At 46.4% G+C, this 19,492-nt stretch overlaps 1 protein-coding gene across 1 annotated transcript in view; it reads left to right on the forward strand.

The window, feature by feature from the left end:
- LMNTD2 (lamin tail domain containing 2) overlaps nt 1-19,492 on the forward strand; it is a 51,748-nt gene that overhangs the window by 20,303 nt on the left and 11,953 nt on the right. The window contains exons 2-3 of the mRNA XM_044270760.1: nt 14,066-14,142; nt 16,945-17,131. Of these exons, the coding sequence (XP_044126695.1) occupies nt 14,066-14,142; nt 16,945-17,131 (264 nt within the window). The remainder of the gene's footprint in view (nt 1-14,065; nt 14,143-16,944; nt 17,132-19,492) is intronic.

A 19,492-nucleotide genomic window follows, 5' to 3' on the forward strand; every position in this document is an offset into this window, starting at 1 on the left:
ACCTCTTAGGTTCCTTACTTTTCCATCCTCCTCCTCATCCTAGTACTCCAACAGTGTTAGGCTGAGTTCACACTTCAATTATTTGGTCAGTTATTTTGATCAGTTTTTGTGAGCCAAAACCAGTAGTCAAGCCTACTCAGAGATCAGGTATAATGTAAAGATTTGCACCTATTTTGTATTTTGACCCGCCCAGTGGCGTACTAAGGGGGGGGCGGGCCGCCCCGGGTGCCACTCACAAGGGGGGTGCTGACGCCGGAGTCACCAGCCCCCGGCCCCGGCTCCATCCACTGCGGCGACTGTGCGACGCGACTCGGCGCCAGGCGCCGGCTTCGGTCCAGTGGAAGAAGAATTATTGCGGCGGCAGGCGGCGCGCAACATGACGTGACGACGTCACGACGCTGACACCGCGCCGCCGCCTTCACGGATCAGAAGGATCCCATCCATGATCCAGCTATTATACCAGCGCAGCGGTCGGACGGCCGGACGGCCGGGGGCATCATCAAAATAAATGTGAGACACACACAAGTAAAGTTAAGTAAATAATTGTGTAATTAAGGGGGGGGGGGGGTCGGGGTGTACCGTGTAATTAAGGTGAGGAGGGAGGGGGTGTAATTAAGGGGGGGGGTTTGTTATTAAGGGGAGAAGAGAGGGTGTAATTAAGGGGGGGTGCAGGATTTGTTCATTTTATTGATGGGGATTTGGATTTTTTTTCTTTTTGGTGCAGATGGAAAGTGATTTTTTTAAGGGGGTGCAGGCTGCACCCTCTCTTCTCCCCTTAATTACACACCCTCCCTTAATAACACCCCCCCTTAATTACAACGGAAGGTAAGCGAGTGGATCTCCAGCCTGCCAGCGGCGATCGCTCGCTGGCAGTGTCATGGAACCATGAACCAGACGTACAACAAGAGATAAGTGGAAATAAGAAGGCTTTATTGAAAATCAAGCTGTAGGGCAAAAGTCCAAACGGATGGCTAAACCGAAGCAGGGTCTTGCGAAGCCAGAGGTCAGGAACCAGAAGCGTAGTCAGACGAAGCCAGGATCAGGAACCAGCAGGGTAGTCAGACGAAGCCGGGATCAGGAACCAGCAGGGTAGTCAGACGAAGCCAGGATCAGGAACCAGAAGCAGCTGCAGTCTTAGAAGCATGTGAACACAGGAGGACCAAGCAAGGAACTGAAGCCACAGACCTCCTATATATATGAGCTAGGCATCCAGCTCCTCCCAGTGGGAAGGAGAAGCCGCAGGGTGGGAGGCTACAAGAAACCCAGAAACCAAGATGGCCGCCAGCACATGTCAAACGAAGGAGAACAGCAAGAAGGTAAGACCATGACAGTACCTCCCCCTCAAGGGCCCCTCCTCCGCGGAGTAAAGAACGGTTTCTGAGGGAAGCGTGCGTGGAAGGCTCGGAGCAAGGCAGGAGCATGGACATCTGCGGAGGGAACCCAGGAACGCTCCTCTGGACCATAACCACGCCAATGGACCAAAAACTGCACCCGACCGCGGACCAGGCGTGAGTCCAGGATATTGCTCACCTCATACTCCTCACGATTGCCCACTTGGACCGGCCGAGGAACCGAGGAAGTGAAACGATTACACACCAGTGGCTTCAACAGGGAGACATGAAACACGTTGGAGATCCGCATGCCAGGAGGAAGCGCAAGGGCATAGGCTACCGGGTTTACCCTGCGAAGCACTCGGAAGGGACCAACAAAGCGAGGCGCCAGCTTGGGAGTGGGCACTCGAAGGTTGAGATTGCGGGTGGACAACCATACGTGGTCTCCGACCTGGTAGGAAGGAGCGGGCGCTCGTCTGCGATCAGCCTGGAGTCTCTGGCGCTGCGCAGAGACCTCAAGGGACCTCTGGATCTGTACCCAAGAAGCACGTAGGACGGAAAGGTGATCCTCCACAGCCGGAATATCCTGGGGAGAGAATACCTCCGGTAACACGGCAGGTTGGAACCCATAATTGGCCATGAAGGGAGACGTCCCAGAGGAAGAGTTCACCGCCGTGTTCCTGGCAAACTCAGCCCAAGGCAGGAGGTCAGCCCAATTGTCTTGGTGATCGGAGACATAGCAACGAAGGAATTGCTCCAAGGCCTGATTGGATCGTTCTGCGGCCCCATTGGACTGAGGGTGGTAGGCCGAGGAGAAAGAGAGATGAATCCCCAACTGGGAGCAAAAGGCGCGCCAGAACCTGGACACAAACTGACTCCCCCGATCCGACACAATCTCCTTGGGCAAACCGTGCAACCGGAAGACCTCCCTGGCAAAAATCGAGGCCAACTCTTGTGCAGAGGGTAACTTCTTGAGAGGAACACAGTGGCACATTTTGGAAAACCGATCCACAATCATGAGAATGACCGTATGGCCTCGGGATGCAGGGAGGTCCACAATGAAATCCATCCCCAGGTGTGACCATGGACGCTCCCCGGTGGCTATGGGTTGCAAAAGGCCCAACGGAAGGTGCCGAGGGGACTTACTCTGGGCACAAACAGAGCATGCCGCTACATATGCGGCGATGTCGGAACGTAGCGAAGGCCACCAGAACAGACGTGAAACAGCCCAGGACAGCTGATTCTTTCCAGGATGCCCCGCGGCCTTGGAGTTATGGTAGGTTCGCAACAACCGAGTGCGCAACTCCTCAGGCACAAAACATCTGCCGTTGGGTCTCCCAGAGGGAGCACCAGATTGAGCCGCCAAAATCTGCTCACCCAGGGGAGAGGTCAGGCTGGTACGAATGGCGGCAAGGATCTGATTCGGAGGTATGACCGAAGTCGGAATCGACTCCTCCCCGGACAGCTCGGAGTACTGCCGTGATAAGGCATCCGCTCTGATGTTCTTGGAACCGGGTAGGTAGGAGACCACGTAATTAAAACGTGACAAGAACAGAGCCCATCTGGCCTGACGTGGTGTCAATCTCTTGGCCTCAGAGAGGTAGGTCAGATTCTTGTGGTCCGTCAGGATGAGAACCGGAACCACCGAGCCCTCGAGCAAGTGCCTCCATTCTTTAAGGGCCTGCACGATGGCCAATAACTCCCTGTCACCAATCTGATAGTTGCACTCCGCGGAAGACAGTTTCCGGGAGTAAAACCCACAAGGAAGCAGAGGACCCTCTGGTGTTCTACGCTGAGACAGAAGGGCGCCTACTCCCGTCTCAGACGCGTCCACCTCGAGGACAAAAGGCAACCCAGGGTTGGGATGCGACAGAATCGGAGCCGACACAAAGGCGGACTTTAGAGCCTCAAAAGCTCGGATGGCCTCGAGCGGCCAGACCTGGGGATTACTGCCCTTCCTGGTCAGATCCGTGAGAGGCTTGGCTAGCATGGAAAAGTCCCTGATGAACTTCCGATAATAATTGGCGAAGCCCAAAAAGCGCTGCAGGGCACGAAGACCACTGGGCTGGGGCCACTGTAAGACAGCCGAAACCTTCTCAGGATCCATGGAGAACCCCTCAGCGGAAATGATGTAACCTAAGAAGGTTACCTGGGATCGGTGAAATTCGCATTTCTCAAGCTTACCGAACAGCCTGTTCTCTCGTAACCGTTGCAACACTCGTCTGACATCCAGAATGTGGGCCTCCATGGATTCAGAATATACCAAGATGTCATCCAAATAGACCACCACACACTGCTGCAACAGGTCACGGAAAACATCGTTGATGAATTCCTGGAAGACTGCGGGCGCATTGCACAACCCAAAGGGCATAACCAAGGATTCATAATGACCGGTCCTGGTGTTAAACGCGGTCTTCCACTCATCGCCCACCTTGATCCTTACCAGGTTATATGCCGCCCTCAGGTCGAGTTTGGTAAAGACCGTGGCCCCTTTGAGGCGATCGAACAGCTCGGAAATCAAGGGTATCGGGTAAGCGTTCTTGATCGTGATGCGATTGAGACCCCTGTAATCGATGCAAGGCCTCAACTCACCGCCCTTCTTTTTCACAAAGAAAAATCCAGCCCCTGCCGGGGACGAGGATTTGCGAATGTGTCCGCGTGAAAACGCCTCCCTCACGTACTCCTCCATGGCCTCATTCTCCGCTACCGACAGTGGATAGACTTTGCCACGAGGAGGAACGGCACCAGATTGTAACTCTATGGCACAATCGTATGGGCGGTGCGGAGGTAGGGCAACCGCACGCACCTTATCGAATACATCCCGGTACTCCTCGTATTCAGGAGGCAACAGAGAGTCCGAGGAAGTACACAGCAACTTGACAGGCCCATGGATGCAACTAGCCCCACACTGCGGTGACCACGAGAGGATCTCGGCCGATCTCCAATCGAAAGTCGGATTATGCTTCTGGAGCCAGGGGTACCCCAAGACCACCGAGTAGTGTGGAGACGAAATAACCTGAAGACAGACCGACTCTCTGTGAACGGCACCAATGGCCATCCCCACTGGAAGGGTCTCCTGAGTCACGTGTGGCGGCAGAAGGGGTCTGCCGTCTATCGCCTCAAGAGCCAGTGGGGAACCTCGAGGCTGCAGAGGAATGGAATTGGCGGCAGCGAACACACTATCAATGAACAAACCACCAGCACCAGAGTCCACCAACGCCTGGGTCGTCACCGAGCCCCCGACCCAGGAGAGGACAACAGTAATCAGTGGTTTGTCAACACGGGAAACCGGGGACGAGGAGACTCCACCCAAGATCTGCCCCCGACAGGATCTCAGGTGCGAGCGTTTCCCGGACGGTTCGGGCATGCCAACCGAAAATGCCCACCGAGACCACAGTACATGCATCGGCCCTCGCGTCTCCGGAGTACCCTCTCCCCCTCGGACAGGCGAGCAAACCCCAGCTGCATGGGTTCACCCCCAGACAAGTCATCCCCAGGAGGCGTGGGAGGAGAGGGAGGCACGGGTGGGACAGCAAACGTAGGCGCCAATCTGTTAGAAGACCTCCGCAGGCTCTCCTTAAAGGAAGGTCTCTCCCTGAGTCTGGTGTCAATCAAAATCAGGAAAGAAATAAGAGACTCGAGCTCCACTGGTAGGTCCTTAGCTGCAACCTCATCCTTCAAGGCATCCGAGAGACCATGAGAGAAAGCAGCGACCAGAGCCTCATTATTCCAGCCCACCTCTGCTGCCAGGGTACGAAACTCAATGGCGTATTCAGCTACGGATCGTGAACCCTGTCTGATGGACATAAGGAGCTTCGCAGCAGAGGCAGCACGAGCCGGCACATCGAATACCTTCCGAAGAGAAGCAACAAAACCGGAAAACTCGGCAACCACCGGATTGTTGTTCTCCCATAAAGGGCTGGCCCAGGCCAAGGCCTTGTCCGAGAGCAGCGAGATCAAGAAGCCCACCTTTGATCTCTCAGTAGGAAAGGCATGTGGCAGCAACTCAAAATAGATGCCCACCTGGTTAAGGAAACCTCGGCACTGAGTTGGCTCTCCCCCAAAGCGCTGTGGAAGGGGGGCAGAACCGGTCATACCCCGAAACACCGCAGGCGCAGCAACAGGTGTCGGGGTAGACTCTGGCGCAACAACCGGAGCGGCAGTAGGAGCGGGCCCAGGAGCGACAACCGACCCATCGGCAACGGAAGCTAAATGAGCCGTGCGTTCAAGCAGGGTTTGCAACGCCACAGCGAACCGACCCAACAGGTGATCCTGCTGATCAAGTCTGGCAACCAGCGTAGGTAGCGAGGATGGCCCTGTACCGTCAGAATTCATGGCTTGGTCCTAATGTCATGGAACCATGAACCAGACGTACAACAAGAGATAAGTGGAAATAAGAAGGCTTTATTGAAAATCAAGCTGTAGGGCAAAAGTCCAAACGGATGGCTAAACCGAAGCAGGGTCTTGCGAAGCCAGAGGTCAGGAACCAGAAGCGTAGTCAGACGAAGCCAGGATCAGGAACCAGCAGGGTAGTCAGACGAAGCCGGGATCAGGAACCAGCAGGGTAGTCAGACGAAGCCAGGATCAGGAACCAGAAGCAGCTGCAGTCTTAGAAGCATGTGAACACAGGAGGACCAAGCAAGGAACTGAAGCCACAGACCTCCTATATATATGAGCTAGGCATCCAGCTCCTCCCAGTGGGAAGGAGAAGCCGCAGGGTGGGAGGCTACAAGAAACCCAGAAACCAAGATGGCCGCCAGCACATGTCAAACGAAGGAGAACAGCAAGAAGGTAAGACCATGACAGGCAGGCTGGAGATGTGATTTTTTTTTAACCCCTAACAGGTATATTAGACGCTGTTTTGATAACAGCGTCTAATATACCTGCTACCTGGTCCTCTGGTGGTCCCTTTTGTTTGGATCGACCACCAGAGGACTCAGGCAGCTCAGTAAAGTACAACAAAACACCACTACACTACACCATCCCCCCCTGTCACTTATTAACCCCTTTTGAACCACTGATCACCCCATTAGACTCCTTGATCACCCCCCTGTAAGGCTCCATTCAGAGGTCCGTATGATTTTTACGGATCCACTGATACATGGATCGGATCCGCAAAACACATGCGGATGTCTGAATGGAGCCTTACAGGGGGGTGATCAATGACAGAGGGGTGATCACCCATATACACTCCCTGATCACCCCCTGTCATTGATCACCCCCCTGTAAGGCTCCATTCAGACGTCCGTATGTGTTTTGCGGATCCGATCCATGTATCCATGGATCCGTAAAAATCATACGGACGTCTGAATGGAGCCTTACAGGCGGGTGATCACCCATATAGACTCCCTGATCACCTCCGTCATTGATCACCCCCCTGTAAGGCTCCATTCAGACGTCCGTATGATTTTTACGGATCCATTGATACATACATCGGATCCGCAAAACACATGCGGACGTCTGAATGGAGCCTTACAGGGGGGTGATCAATGACGGAGGTGATCAGGTAGTCTATATGGGTGATCACCCCTCTGTCATTGATCACCCCCCTGTAAGGCTCCATTCAGATGTCCACATGTGTTTTGCGGATCCGAAAATTTGTAAAAATATTATTGAAAACATTGAAAAAAGTTTGTGCATGTTTTCTTAACTTTCTTGGGGGGGGAGGGGGGGGGTGCCAAACAAAGGGTTCGCCCCGGGTGCCAAATGCTCTAGGTACGCCCCTGGACCCGCCCCTGTTTTGGCTCACAATAACTGATCGAAAAAACAGACCAAATAACGGAAGTGTAAACTCAGTTTTATCCTGCTTCTATCCCAATACTGTACCCTCTGTGCTCACAAATGCCCTAAAATATTGCACTGCAAAAATAATAGTGCCATACAGAGAGTACCCCTATAGTAATAGTACTCCCAAAAGTCCTACCAGTAGCAATAATTATCTTCTAGATTGTCCTCATTAGTAATAGTATCCCCTTATAGTAATAATGCTCCCTGAGAGTGTTTCCATTCTTAGTAGTGCCCTTCATAGTTTGCTAAATAATTCTAAGGCCCTCATAATGTCCCCAGTAGTATGATATCCTTTCAAGTATCCCCAACACAGTAGGATGCCCCCATAAATGACCCCATACATTTTGATGCCCCCTTAAGTGGCCCTCACACAGAGTGATGGCCTTTTAGTACCTGCAAATTGAGTACTGCACATTCCCACGATGAACAGAGCATAGCAGGTCTGCTGTGGTCTGTGGTATTTGCGGCTAGGTGCAGCAGGTGTGATGATATCACTGCATCGTGCCTGCTTGTTCTGAACCAATGATGGCAGGAAGATGGCGGAGCAGGGAAGTGATAGCTCTCTGCTTCGCCATTGTATTCAGTTGCATCTGTATTCTGAGGATGCAGATACAGTTGAAGTCAGGACGTGTCACAGCCATCCCAACATCAAAATTCAGGACTGTCCTGCTGGATCCGAGACGGTTGGAAGGCATGGAACCCTAAGGTCTCCACACAGTGTTTCATTTCTATGTTTAAAATGCATGTAAAATGGCTCTAATTCAAAGTGTTTTTATATGCGTTTTTAGTAGTATATTTTAATTTGTGTTATGTACGGGTGTTTTTCATGTTCTGTTGTGAAGCCTATGGGAAAAAAAAAAACAGAAAACATGTTTGTTAAGACCCAAAGGCTTGGACCGGCAGCATGCATGCTGTGGTCGTTCAGTTAAGAGGAATGGATTCTAGTGATCATTGAGGTTCTCAGTGATCAGATGTTTATTACCTATCCTATGTATTGGTGATAAATGTCGTATGAGGGGAAACCCTTTGAAGGGGTTAATAGCGTTATTTAAATCTGTGCATATTACCAAGTATAGGTACATCATTGTCACTGTGCAGGTAAATACCATAAGGGTACGTAAGGTGCACCAGGGGAATTTATTTTAGGCACCCACCTTCCTTCTATACATTTACAATGAATGTTCAAATTAAGTTTTAAATTATTATTATTATTAACATAACTCAAGCAGTTCTTAATGCTTCCAGAGGCGCCGTTTCCTTTTATGTTGCTGAAATCAACATCTGTCCATATGGAAGGGGGGGTATACGTGACCACTGCAGCCAATCACAGGCCACAGCGGTAATCTGCTTCCCTTGAATCAAAACAACTGGTGCCCATTTAGGCAGACCAGGACTGCCCAGTGTCTGTGTCTGCAGACTTGTCTCCCCTTCTGTCTCCCGTAGATCTCATCTGCTAAGCAGTTTCAGTATCATGTTACAACAGCAGATGACAACCTCAGGCTGTTGTAACTTTTTGCAGGAGATGGATGGGGGAGCAGGATCTGTGTGGGTCTTGCTGGTAGGATCTACAGAAGGCTAATGACTGGTGGTCAGGTGTCACGGTCCCTCCCATGACAGAGGTGAGAAGATCTGAGAGACTGGCGGCACGTGAGGGTATCTGACAGTCTCTCTGTTTTCTTCTTGCAGTGTTGTTGTTTTGCAATGACCACACCTCTTGTCAGGTGCAGCTTGTGGTCATTAATGAGGCTCTATTTAGTTCTAACTCACAATTCTTACCATGCGGTTGATAATTCTTGCTGGAGTTGGTTGAGCTGGTGTGTTGTTCCTTTGGATCTCCTGCTCCTCCATTCTTCTTTAAGCTAAGTGCATTTTGTTGTTCACTTGTGTGTGCTGTTGTCTAGGCCTCGGGGAGACGGTGGTTCCTTCATCTGGAAAGGAACCAGTAGTCTCATTCCCTGCCACCACTCCTAGAGCCTTCCAGGGTATCCAGGGCTAAGGTTACGGTGTATGAGTATTTCCACCTTTAGGGTCTACTCATACTGGCAGGAGTCAGGGAGAGGTCTAAGGATACCTAGGAGGTCACCATCCCTCTCCCTTAACTTTGAGGCCTAGACTCCAGTCTATTCCTTCTGTGCGTTATCTGGTGTTATCCCCTCCCCATTACCTGTGATAATGACTGGTGGTCAGGACATCCTATGCTAGAACATACCAAAACTCAAGGCATGGGAAGCTTTTTTTCATTAGAAGGGATGAATCCACAGGGTTCCCCAGTGGGCCACGCTGATGTGGAACCCATCTGCTCATTCACTTTCCATGCTTCAACTCAACTGAGTTTGTTTCATGTATCCAAACCGAACGTGTAATCTCTTTGTAGATACTAGAATGTCACTATGTTGGTATTGTCACTTTCATACAGCAATATGTCGGTCAATACTTTGTGAAAGGGCCCCTGGTTTGTCTGTGTGTGAATCACCGGCCGGACAACCACTGAAGACCAATACACGTTGATAGGTATAAAATGGTTGCTCCTTTATTTAGACATCGTAGACAATTTATAGCTTCAAACCACAAAATTAGCGTATACCTCCCCCATGTCTAGTCCAATCAGGTAGCGAATTGATAAATTTTCCCTTTATACAGCCAAAGTAAAAAAGTCATGATAATTTCTCAGAAACAAGGTACATATGTGACGCATTTATAATTCTTAGAATTTAGATATCTAACCACCATGTTTGTCGACCTTCGCTTTGTTCAAATATTTCGCGGAATTATCTTTGTTTATTTTGTACCAACATTTATCTGATAAAACGTCCTTCACAAAAGGTGAACGTCAATATACAAGATGCTTATATAACCAGTATTATAGCAAGTGTAAAATATATCTCTATTGCACATGTTAGATATATGCGTAAAAGGTATATATGCATATATATGTTTCTGCAGCTATGATGTTATGCATTTAGCAATTCTCTCTTCAGGTACCTTCATCATAAATGTGGCATTCTTTTGCAAAGCATGCATATCTCTTTCTAGCCATGCGGTTTTGAGCTTCAGACAGCCACTTCCTGCCAGCTTGTGTTACTAGGCTTGGTGTTATAAAATATTTCCTTTAAAGAAGAACTCTGCATATCTTAATACAAGCATATAAGGCTGAATTAATACATGTATATAAATGTGTGTGTGGATACAGACATAATTTCCTTACACTTTGCATCAGTATTAGCCATGTTAAATATGTTAATATGAGGTAAATAGCAATATGAGGTAAATAGTTCCACATATAAAAGGACATAGTGTAATAAACAAGGACATGTACACACACATGTGCACCCGATTCCTGGAACTGTACTAAAAGTCAAGAGATTGTATCTCCATCAGAAGACCCCAAGGCACATGATAGATATCTGAAGTATAAAGTAATCTGTGCAGTCATGTAGCCTTATTTCATGTAGTCTGCACACCTGCAGCAGAAGGAATTCTACTAGTGATGTTTAATGCTAGGAGCAGAATATATATATGGTTCCCACCTGTAAAATGTATTTTTCCTGGTATAGTTTTATATACTCCCAGGGGCATAATACTCACATAGCAACTGCAGCAGCTTCTACGTGGCCAATGGTCTCAGAAGGGACCACATGGGCCAATAGTGGCATCGCTAGTACAGTCCACATTCTCGAGATGGGTAAAGCATGCCCCTCCTGAGAGAGACTTCATTATCTCTCCAACAACCTTTCTAGCTCAAGTAGACATGTGGATAACTGAAGTCCAATGGTGCACAGTGCTGACAGTAGGAATCTGACATCCATACCATCTGGTGCCTTGTCCCAGTGAGTGAGGGTCGTCAACTCACTCTGTTGTGTGGACACAACTAGACTGGAAGCTAATGAGATTGGGGTAGCATACTGCCAAGATAGTCATGTGGCAAGGACCAAGTGGCACAAGGCTGGGAGAAGTTGCATATAGCTTAAGGCCTTTCTCCATTCACATCTATGGATACCCCATGAATGTTTGTGATGGGAATAACCCTTTACGGTTGGCAGCAGGATAGCCAAAAAACTTGGCCAGAAGTCGTATTATGTTGGGTCAGTATTGTATTAATATGCATAGTTTAATAACACACTGTCCAGTGCCTAAATAGCAGTAAAATACAGTATACAATATCAGCATATCATGACCAAATAAAAGCTCTGCACGTGATGTAATGCAACCAAGATGTATAGAATTATATATATTTTTTAACACAATACTAAAGGGACCTGGGGTCAGCCTTTTCTTGTTATTGCCTTGTATACCATACTTGCCAACTTATCCTAGTTGGCTCATGGGACAATAGATATATTGAAGCCCCCCCCCCTTGAAATTTCTCTGGGTGTTGACATATACCTTTTTTAAAGACCTGCCCCTTTCTTCAAAGCCACCCCGCCATTTGGGATGCATCACTTCTCTCTTTTCTGGGAGTTTTACACTGATAGGTCATCAGTATCTCATTTTGGGGGGGGGGGTCCAGGACCCCTGCCGATCAGCTGTTTGAGAAGGCACCGACGCTTGCAGTAGCACCGCGGCTTTCTCCAGTTTTCCAAGGCGGTGTGACGTCACATTCATTGGTCACATGACCTAAGTGAATGAGCTTTGATACCATGAACAACCCCTATACAATGTATGGCACTGTGCTTGGTGAACACTACTGTGAGCACTGGTGCCTTCTCAAACAGCTGATCGGCGAGGGTCACAGGTGTTGGACCCCCACCTATCAGATTCTGATGACTTAGCCTGAAGATTGGTCATCACTATAAAACTCCTGGAAAACCCCTTTAATGTTTATGGTAGGCTGATATCCAGGAGAAAGCAGCCATCAGCAGATATGATTTAACTGCAGACTGTCAGCTTTAATTTGAGGGTATTTACATCCTAATCAGGAGAACGGTGTAGAAATTACAACAGTTTGCATATGTGCCTCCCACTTGTTAAGGGACCAAAAGTAATGGGACATAATAATAATAATCATAAATCAAACTTTCACTTTTTAATACTTGGTTGCAAATCCTTTGCAGTCAATTACAGCCTGAAGTCTGGAACGCATAGACCTGACCAGACGCTGGGTTTCATCCCTGGTGATGCTCTTCAAGGCCTCTACTGCAACTGTCTTCAGTTCCTGCTTGTTCTTGGGGCATTTTCCCTTCAGTTTTGTCTTCAGCAAGTGAAATGCATGCTCAATTGGATTCAGGTCAGGTGATTGACTTGGCCATTGCATAACATTCCACTTCTTTCCCTTAATAAACTATTTGGTTGCTTTTGCAGTATGCTTTGGGTCATTGTCCATCTGCACTGTGAAGAGCCGTCCAATGAGTTCTGAAGCATTTGGCTGAACATGAGCAGATAATATTGCCCGAAACACTTCAGAATTTATCCTGCTGCTTTTGTCAGCAGTCACATCCTCAATAAATACAAGAGAACCAGTTTGGCAGCCATACATGCCCATGCCATGACACTACCACCACCATGCTTCACTGATGAGGTGGTATGCTTAGGATCATGAGCAGTTCCTTTCCTTCTCCATACTCTTCTCTTCCCATCACTCTGGTACAAGTTGATCTTGGTCTCATCCGTCCATAGGATGTTGTTCCAGAACTGTGAAGGCTTTTTTAGATGTCGTTGGGCAAACTCTAATCTGGCCTTCCTGTATTTGAGGCTCACCAATTGTTTGCATCTTGTGGTGAACCCTCTGTATTCACTCTGGTGAAGTCTTTTCTTGATTGTTGACTTTGACACACATACACCTACCTCCTGGAGAGTGTACTTGATCTGGCCAACTATTGTGAAGGGTGTTTTCTTCACCAGGGAAAGAATTCTTCAATCATCCACCACAGTTGTTTTCTGTGGTCTTCCGTGTCTTTTGGTGTTGCTGAGCTCACCGGTGCGTTCCTTCTTTTTAAGAATGTTCCAAACATTTGTTTTGGCCACGCCTAATGTTTTTGCTATCTCTATGATTGTTTTGTTTTTATAGCCTAATGATGGCTTGATTCACTGATAGTGACAGCTCTTTGGATCTCATCTTGAGAGTTGACAGCAACAGATTCCAAATGCAAATAGAACACTTGAAATGAACTCTGGACCTTTTATCTACTCATTGTAATTGGGATAATGAGGGAATAACACACACCTGGCCATGGAACATCTGAGAAGCCAATTGTCCCATTACTTTTGGTCCCTTAACAAGTGGGAGTCACATATGCAAACTGTTGTAATTCCTACACCGTTCACCTGATTTGGATGTAAATACCCTCAAATTAAAGCTGACAGTCTGCAGGTAAAGCACATCTTGTTCGTTTCATTTCAAATCCATTGTGGTGGTGTATAAAGCAAAAAATGTTAGAATTGTGTCGATGTCCCAATATTTATGGACCTGACTGTATATCTGATGCTGTATACTCCAGTATAATTATATTATGTTTTTCCTTTTCTTTTGTGCACTGTACCCTTATGTCTCATAAGATGACATTCCCCTATATATTGTCTCTATGAGCATATTACAATCTTTGTTGTTATCATAGCACACACTGGACGTATCAATGAGGCTGAATAATGAAGAGACCATGGTTCATACAGGTGAAGAGACAAGCTGCAGTACCCGGCACAGCCTCTTATATGAGTGAGCTGATATGTCTATGCAAAAAACACAGGAACCTTCATTGTCCTGATAGCAACAAGACCTTGAGGTTGGACTGACCCAATGTTGAAGACCTATCCTAAGGGTGTTATAGTCCTAGTGAGACACATCCCAGTATAAATAAGACAATTTCATATTTATGGCTTAACGGTACATGCCCAATCTGCAGAATATGGTTAGATGATCTATTTCTACATGTACAGGATTGTATATATTCATGTGCAGAATTTCTCTGTGATAGAAAAATTAATGACACATTGACCTTTGAATATCGTTGAAGGTTGCACGCAAAAAAAGGACAAGGAGAAAACTTCAGCCAAGGCCAGCCACAGAGCAAGCAATACCGGAAATGTGCAGGTACTTTATAAAACATATGGCAGTCTCATTGGTACTCATGCTCTGCACAGTCATGTATAGTGGTGAGCTCTTACTTTACAATGCCTTTGCTTCAGTGGCCCGGACCATCACTGTGCTATGAATATATGGCACAGGCCAGAACTCAAAGTCCCACCGACTTGGTATGTTGGTGGAGAATGGCATTATTAGAAGCACCTAGAGATATTTTTTTCATATGTTGGTCTGTCCAGGGCAAAGATGTCATGAGTCCTACCCCTGGCAAGATTGAAAATAATATGCAAAATGAAAGTGGTTTTCCAAAATACAGAAAAGGACCTACCGTATAAGTTTCTAAAAGCTTTCCAGATGATGCCAGCATTGCTCAAATTTTTTCATTTTCATTGTCATGAACCAGCGGATGGGAACCCACTGTGCCACGTGTCCTACCTCCTCTAAGGGCCTTGTCTAAGTGAACCCCTGGGTCTTCACAGTACCCCTGATGGTGGGGATAGACTTTCCAGATGGAAACACCAGTTCGCTACCTCTTGAGGAGGATAGGCACACGAGGCAGCTGGTCCAGGTGGACCAGGAGGTACCTGAGAAAGGTACCAGAAGTACAGGTGTTGTCAGCAGTCGTTACCAGGAGCAACAGTGCAGGACCGTAGGATGAGGCAGAGGAGAAGTCAGACAGGCAATAGGTCAGGGCAGGCAGCACAGGTACAGGTCAGGCAATCCAGATGGGCAACAGGAGAGTCAAGACAAGCAGGCAGGGATCAGACAGGTAGCAGAATACAGGAATACAAGTAAATGTAAACATTGAAGCTACATGCCCCCTATAAACATTGAAGCTACATGCCCCCTATAAACATTGAAGCTACATGCCCCCTATAAACATTGAAGCTACATGCCCCCTATAAACATTAAAGCTACATTCCCCCTATAAACATTGAAGCTACATGCCCCCTATAAACATTGAAGCTACATGCCCCCTATAAACATTGAAGCTACATGCCCCCTATAAACATTGAAGCTACATGCCTCCTATAAACATTAAAGCTACATTCCCCCTATAAACATTGAAGCTACATGCCCCCTATAAACATTGAAGCTACATTCCCCCTATAAACATTGAAGCTACATGCCCCCTATAAACATTGAAGCTACATGCCTCCTATAAACATTGAAGCTACATGCCCCCTATAAACATTGAAGCTACATGCCCCCTATAAACATTGAAGCTACATGCCTCCTATAAACATTGAAGCTACATGCCCCCTATAAACATTGAAGCTACATCCCTCCTATAAACATTGAAGCTACATCCCTCCTATAAACATTGAAGCTACATCCCTCCTATAAACATTGAAGCTACATGCCTCCTATAAACAGTTCAGCTAAATGCCCCCTATAAACATTGCAGTAACATGTCCCTTATAAACAGTGCAGCCACATTGCCTATCCCATATGTTCCTGCCCCATTACAAGTAGTACTTTCTCCTACTACAGTCTCCTCCGACATGAGCAGCGGGTATAATCACAGTGCCATGCTGCCCATATTATTTGTGTATCCACTAACTGACACAATTATTTTTGTGTTTCGTCAGGACTGGTGTATTTCAATATGTCATTTGCAATAATCATAATAAGTGAGTCTCGGTTAACTTTTAAAATCAGAGCTAAACTCTTATGATTCTTGTCAAAATATAACAAGTTAGGCCTCATGCACGCGACCGTGGTGTGTTTTGCGGTCCGCAAATCGTGGATCCGCAAAGCACAGATGGCGTCCGTGCGCGTTCCGCAATTTGCAGAACGGCACGGACAGCCTTTAATATAAATGCCTATTCTTGTCCGCAAAGCGCAGACAAGAATAGGACAGGTTATATTTCTTTAGCGGGGGCGCGGAACTGAGCAACGGAGGCAGACAGCACACGGAGTGCTGTCCGCATCTTTTGCGGCCCCATTGAAGTGAATGTGTCCGTATCCGAGCCGCCAAAACAGCGGCTCAGATGCAGAACAAAACGGGCGTGTGCATGAGGCCTAAAAGTAACTGCCTTAGTTTTGCTCATTTATCTTATTTAATAAATACTAAATTCTGGAGTATTTCATACAACTCTGGGTTGCGCCGTCCCTCTGTTATTCCTAATAGAACATTCTGAATAAATTGACACCTGGGTGTTACTAGCTGGGGATGTGTCCCTGCATGCTCTGACATTGTCCAATCAGCACCGACAGTGCCAGACTGTGTAGGGACGTGTCCCTTTGACAAGAGGGGTGGTAACACTCTGTTGTTAATTTATTCCGAAATTTTTTAAGAGGAATAACAAAAAACACCACAACGCAGAGTTAAGAGAAAATATGTTCCAGCATAGTTATGTCATGAGGAATGAAAACATTTACCAAAACGGGCATGTCAGGAGGGGCGCCTGGTAAAAGCAGTATATTATCACAATCACATACCAAAATTTGCCACTTTTTTACACTAGAAAACTGTCATACAAGGCGTCATACATTCCCCTCTATGTGAATAGAATTCAAGAGGGGAAATGATCAAAAGCACAGAATATCAACAACAGATCAACAGCTGGATATCGCCATCTGCTGGCCATTATGATTATTTATCAGAAGATTTTAAGGAATGTAAAATAAACTAGCATTGAAATGTACACAGCGTTGCAAATGCAAGCAAGCATTCATATGGTTGTAGAATTCCTTTAATCCATACAAACCAACATATTAATATTCTCATAACATTTAATAAAAAAAAAAGATGAAAATTAATTTTATCGTTAGTTAGTTATAAAATGATTTTTGCCCCTTACATAGCTCATCTGGTCCCTTGAAGATTGATGAAGTCAACTCCTTAGGTCACTTCATCCGAATAATGAACACCTCTACTGACCAGGATATAGATATAAGCGGCTATGTTCTGCTGCAGCTGGAGAGCGGGCAGGTGGTTTCTATGTATCGCTTCCCGCACAATCTGCTTCTGGCATCCCTGCAGCACATTACGGTAAGGAGGCATTTTCCCTTTATTGTGACCTTAATGCAACTAAATGTCATGTATCTTGCCTTCGGAAAGTCTTCAGACCCTTTCACTTTTTCACATTATGTTATGTTGCAGTCTTGAGCTGAAATAAAAAAAAAATATCCTGTCCCCCCCCCCCATCATTCTGCACTCAGTAAAAAGCAGAATGCTAGAAAGCTTCGCTAATTTATTCAAAAGGAAAAACTAAAATCTTGTATTGACATAAGTATTCACACCCATCACCTGGTTCTTAGTTGAAGCACCTTTGGCAGGGATTACAGTATCCAGTCTTTGGTATGATGCCACAATGTTTGCACACCTGGATTTAGGGATTTTGTGCCGTTCTTCTCTGTCAGGTTGGATGGGGATCATCGGTGAGCAGCCATTTTCAGGTCTTTACAGAAATGTTAGATTGGGTTCCAGTCTGGCTGGGCCACTCATGGACATTCAGAGAGTTGTCCCTAAGTCACCCCTGTGTTGTCTTGGCTGTGTGCTTATGCAGTGTCTCACTTTGTGTGAAATGGGGACACTTCAAACTTTTGTATACGCCATTGTATATTTTCTTTGTACTACACTGCCTGTCCCAAAAAAAAGTCGCCACCTGGATTTAACTAAGCAAATGGTTATGAGCCTCCTATTGGATAATTACTGCATGGGCGATTATCTTTCTGCTGGCAATAAGTTATTTAACCCCAACTGGTGCAATGAGTTGCTTCTCATTTCTTAAACAACCATGTCGAAAGACACATCTCGTGGTCGTGGAAAAGATGTTAGTCTGTTTGAGAAGGGTCAAATCATTGACATGCATCAGGCAGAGAAAACATCTAAGGAGATTGCAGAAACTATTAAAATTGGGTTAAGAACTGTCCAAAGCATTATTAAAAACTGGAAGGTTAATGGGGACCCATCGTATTCGAGGAAGAAATGTGGTGGGAAAAAAATCCTGAATGATCGTGATGGGCAATCACTTAAATGTTTGGTAAAATTCTAATCGAAGAAAAACAAAAGTAGAACTCAGGGCTATGTTTAATAGTGAAAGTAAGAGCATTTCCACACACACAATGCGAAGGGAACTCAAGGGAGTCGTGTAGCTGTAAGAAAACCACTAATCAGTGAGGCAAACCAGAAAAAAAGGCTTCAATTTGCTAGAAGCATAAAGATTGTACTCTGGAGCAATGGAAGAAGGTCATGTGTGTGAGTCAAGATTTACCCTGTTCCAGAGTGATGGGCGCGTCAGGGTAAGAAGAGAGGCAGATGAAGTGATGCACCCATCATGCCTAGTGCCTACTGTACAAGTCTGTGGGGGCACCGCTATAATCTGGGGTTGCTGCAGTTGGTCAGGTCTAGGTTCAGCAAAAGTATGTGCTCCAAGAATGAAGTCAGCTGACGATCTGAACATACTGAATGACCAGATTATTCCATCAATGGATTTTTTCTTCCCTGATGGCACGGGCATATTCCAAGATGATATACAATTAGTGGGGCGGTGGCTCACTCTGGACGGGACTGTGGAAGAGGTGCTGCTAGCCCAGATTAGAGGGACACCCACCCTCAAAAAAATGGATTTGTAAAACTAGAATGATGGGCGAGCACACTTCATTTGTATCATAAAGTACAGAAAATTTAATTAAATCCAATAGGTAAACACATGTATAAACATAAAATCAGGTCAATCAATAAAATACCATAAAACCTAAATGTGTTTAAAATAATACACTCAGAATATTGCCACAGATTTTCAATAGAGGAATGATTTTTCTCAATATATAGAGGTCCAATTGCAGGTGATAGGACTCAAATATTATATACCAATTTTGTCATATATTTAAAGTCCGCTTTATTTGATGAAGTTGTCTTGGGTCCTCCTGTCCAGGAGAACTCTAGTTACAGTTTTGTTGAACAGATATTGCACAGGTGGTGTATGCTAGTCTTGTGACCACAATATCAATGTCCTATTTCAGTCTCTGGTCGACTGCATACATTGAGTTCCTGTGTATTCCTCAAATCTTGAGTGCCAGTTTTCTGCACCAGCTTGATGAATAATATTGCACAGTCCCGTAATCACTGTAGATATTTAGACTTATGTATAAAGCCTCTTACCTCTCTCGTTGTGGACGATCTGTAACAAGCGTGAGTCGGGCGGCGCGGGACAATGCCGGCGTCTAACTTCGTTCAGCTTCAGCTGACGTACCCAAAATCTCACGAGATTTCCAAGCGGGATTTCGTCAGACACGATCGAGAGGGCACAGTGAATCTCCGGCATGTTCCTAATTCTTGAAAAAGTCCTTCAATCCAATTTTACAGCATGGCCAAGCTTGTAGGTGTAGAGGTGCTTAAATTACAGGT

Source organism: Bufo gargarizans, chromosome 10 (assembly GCF_014858855.1).
Source record: "Bufo gargarizans isolate SCDJY-AF-19 chromosome 10, ASM1485885v1, whole genome shotgun sequence".
Classification (NCBI taxonomy): Eukaryota; Metazoa; Chordata; class Amphibia; order Anura; family Bufonidae; genus Bufo; species Bufo gargarizans.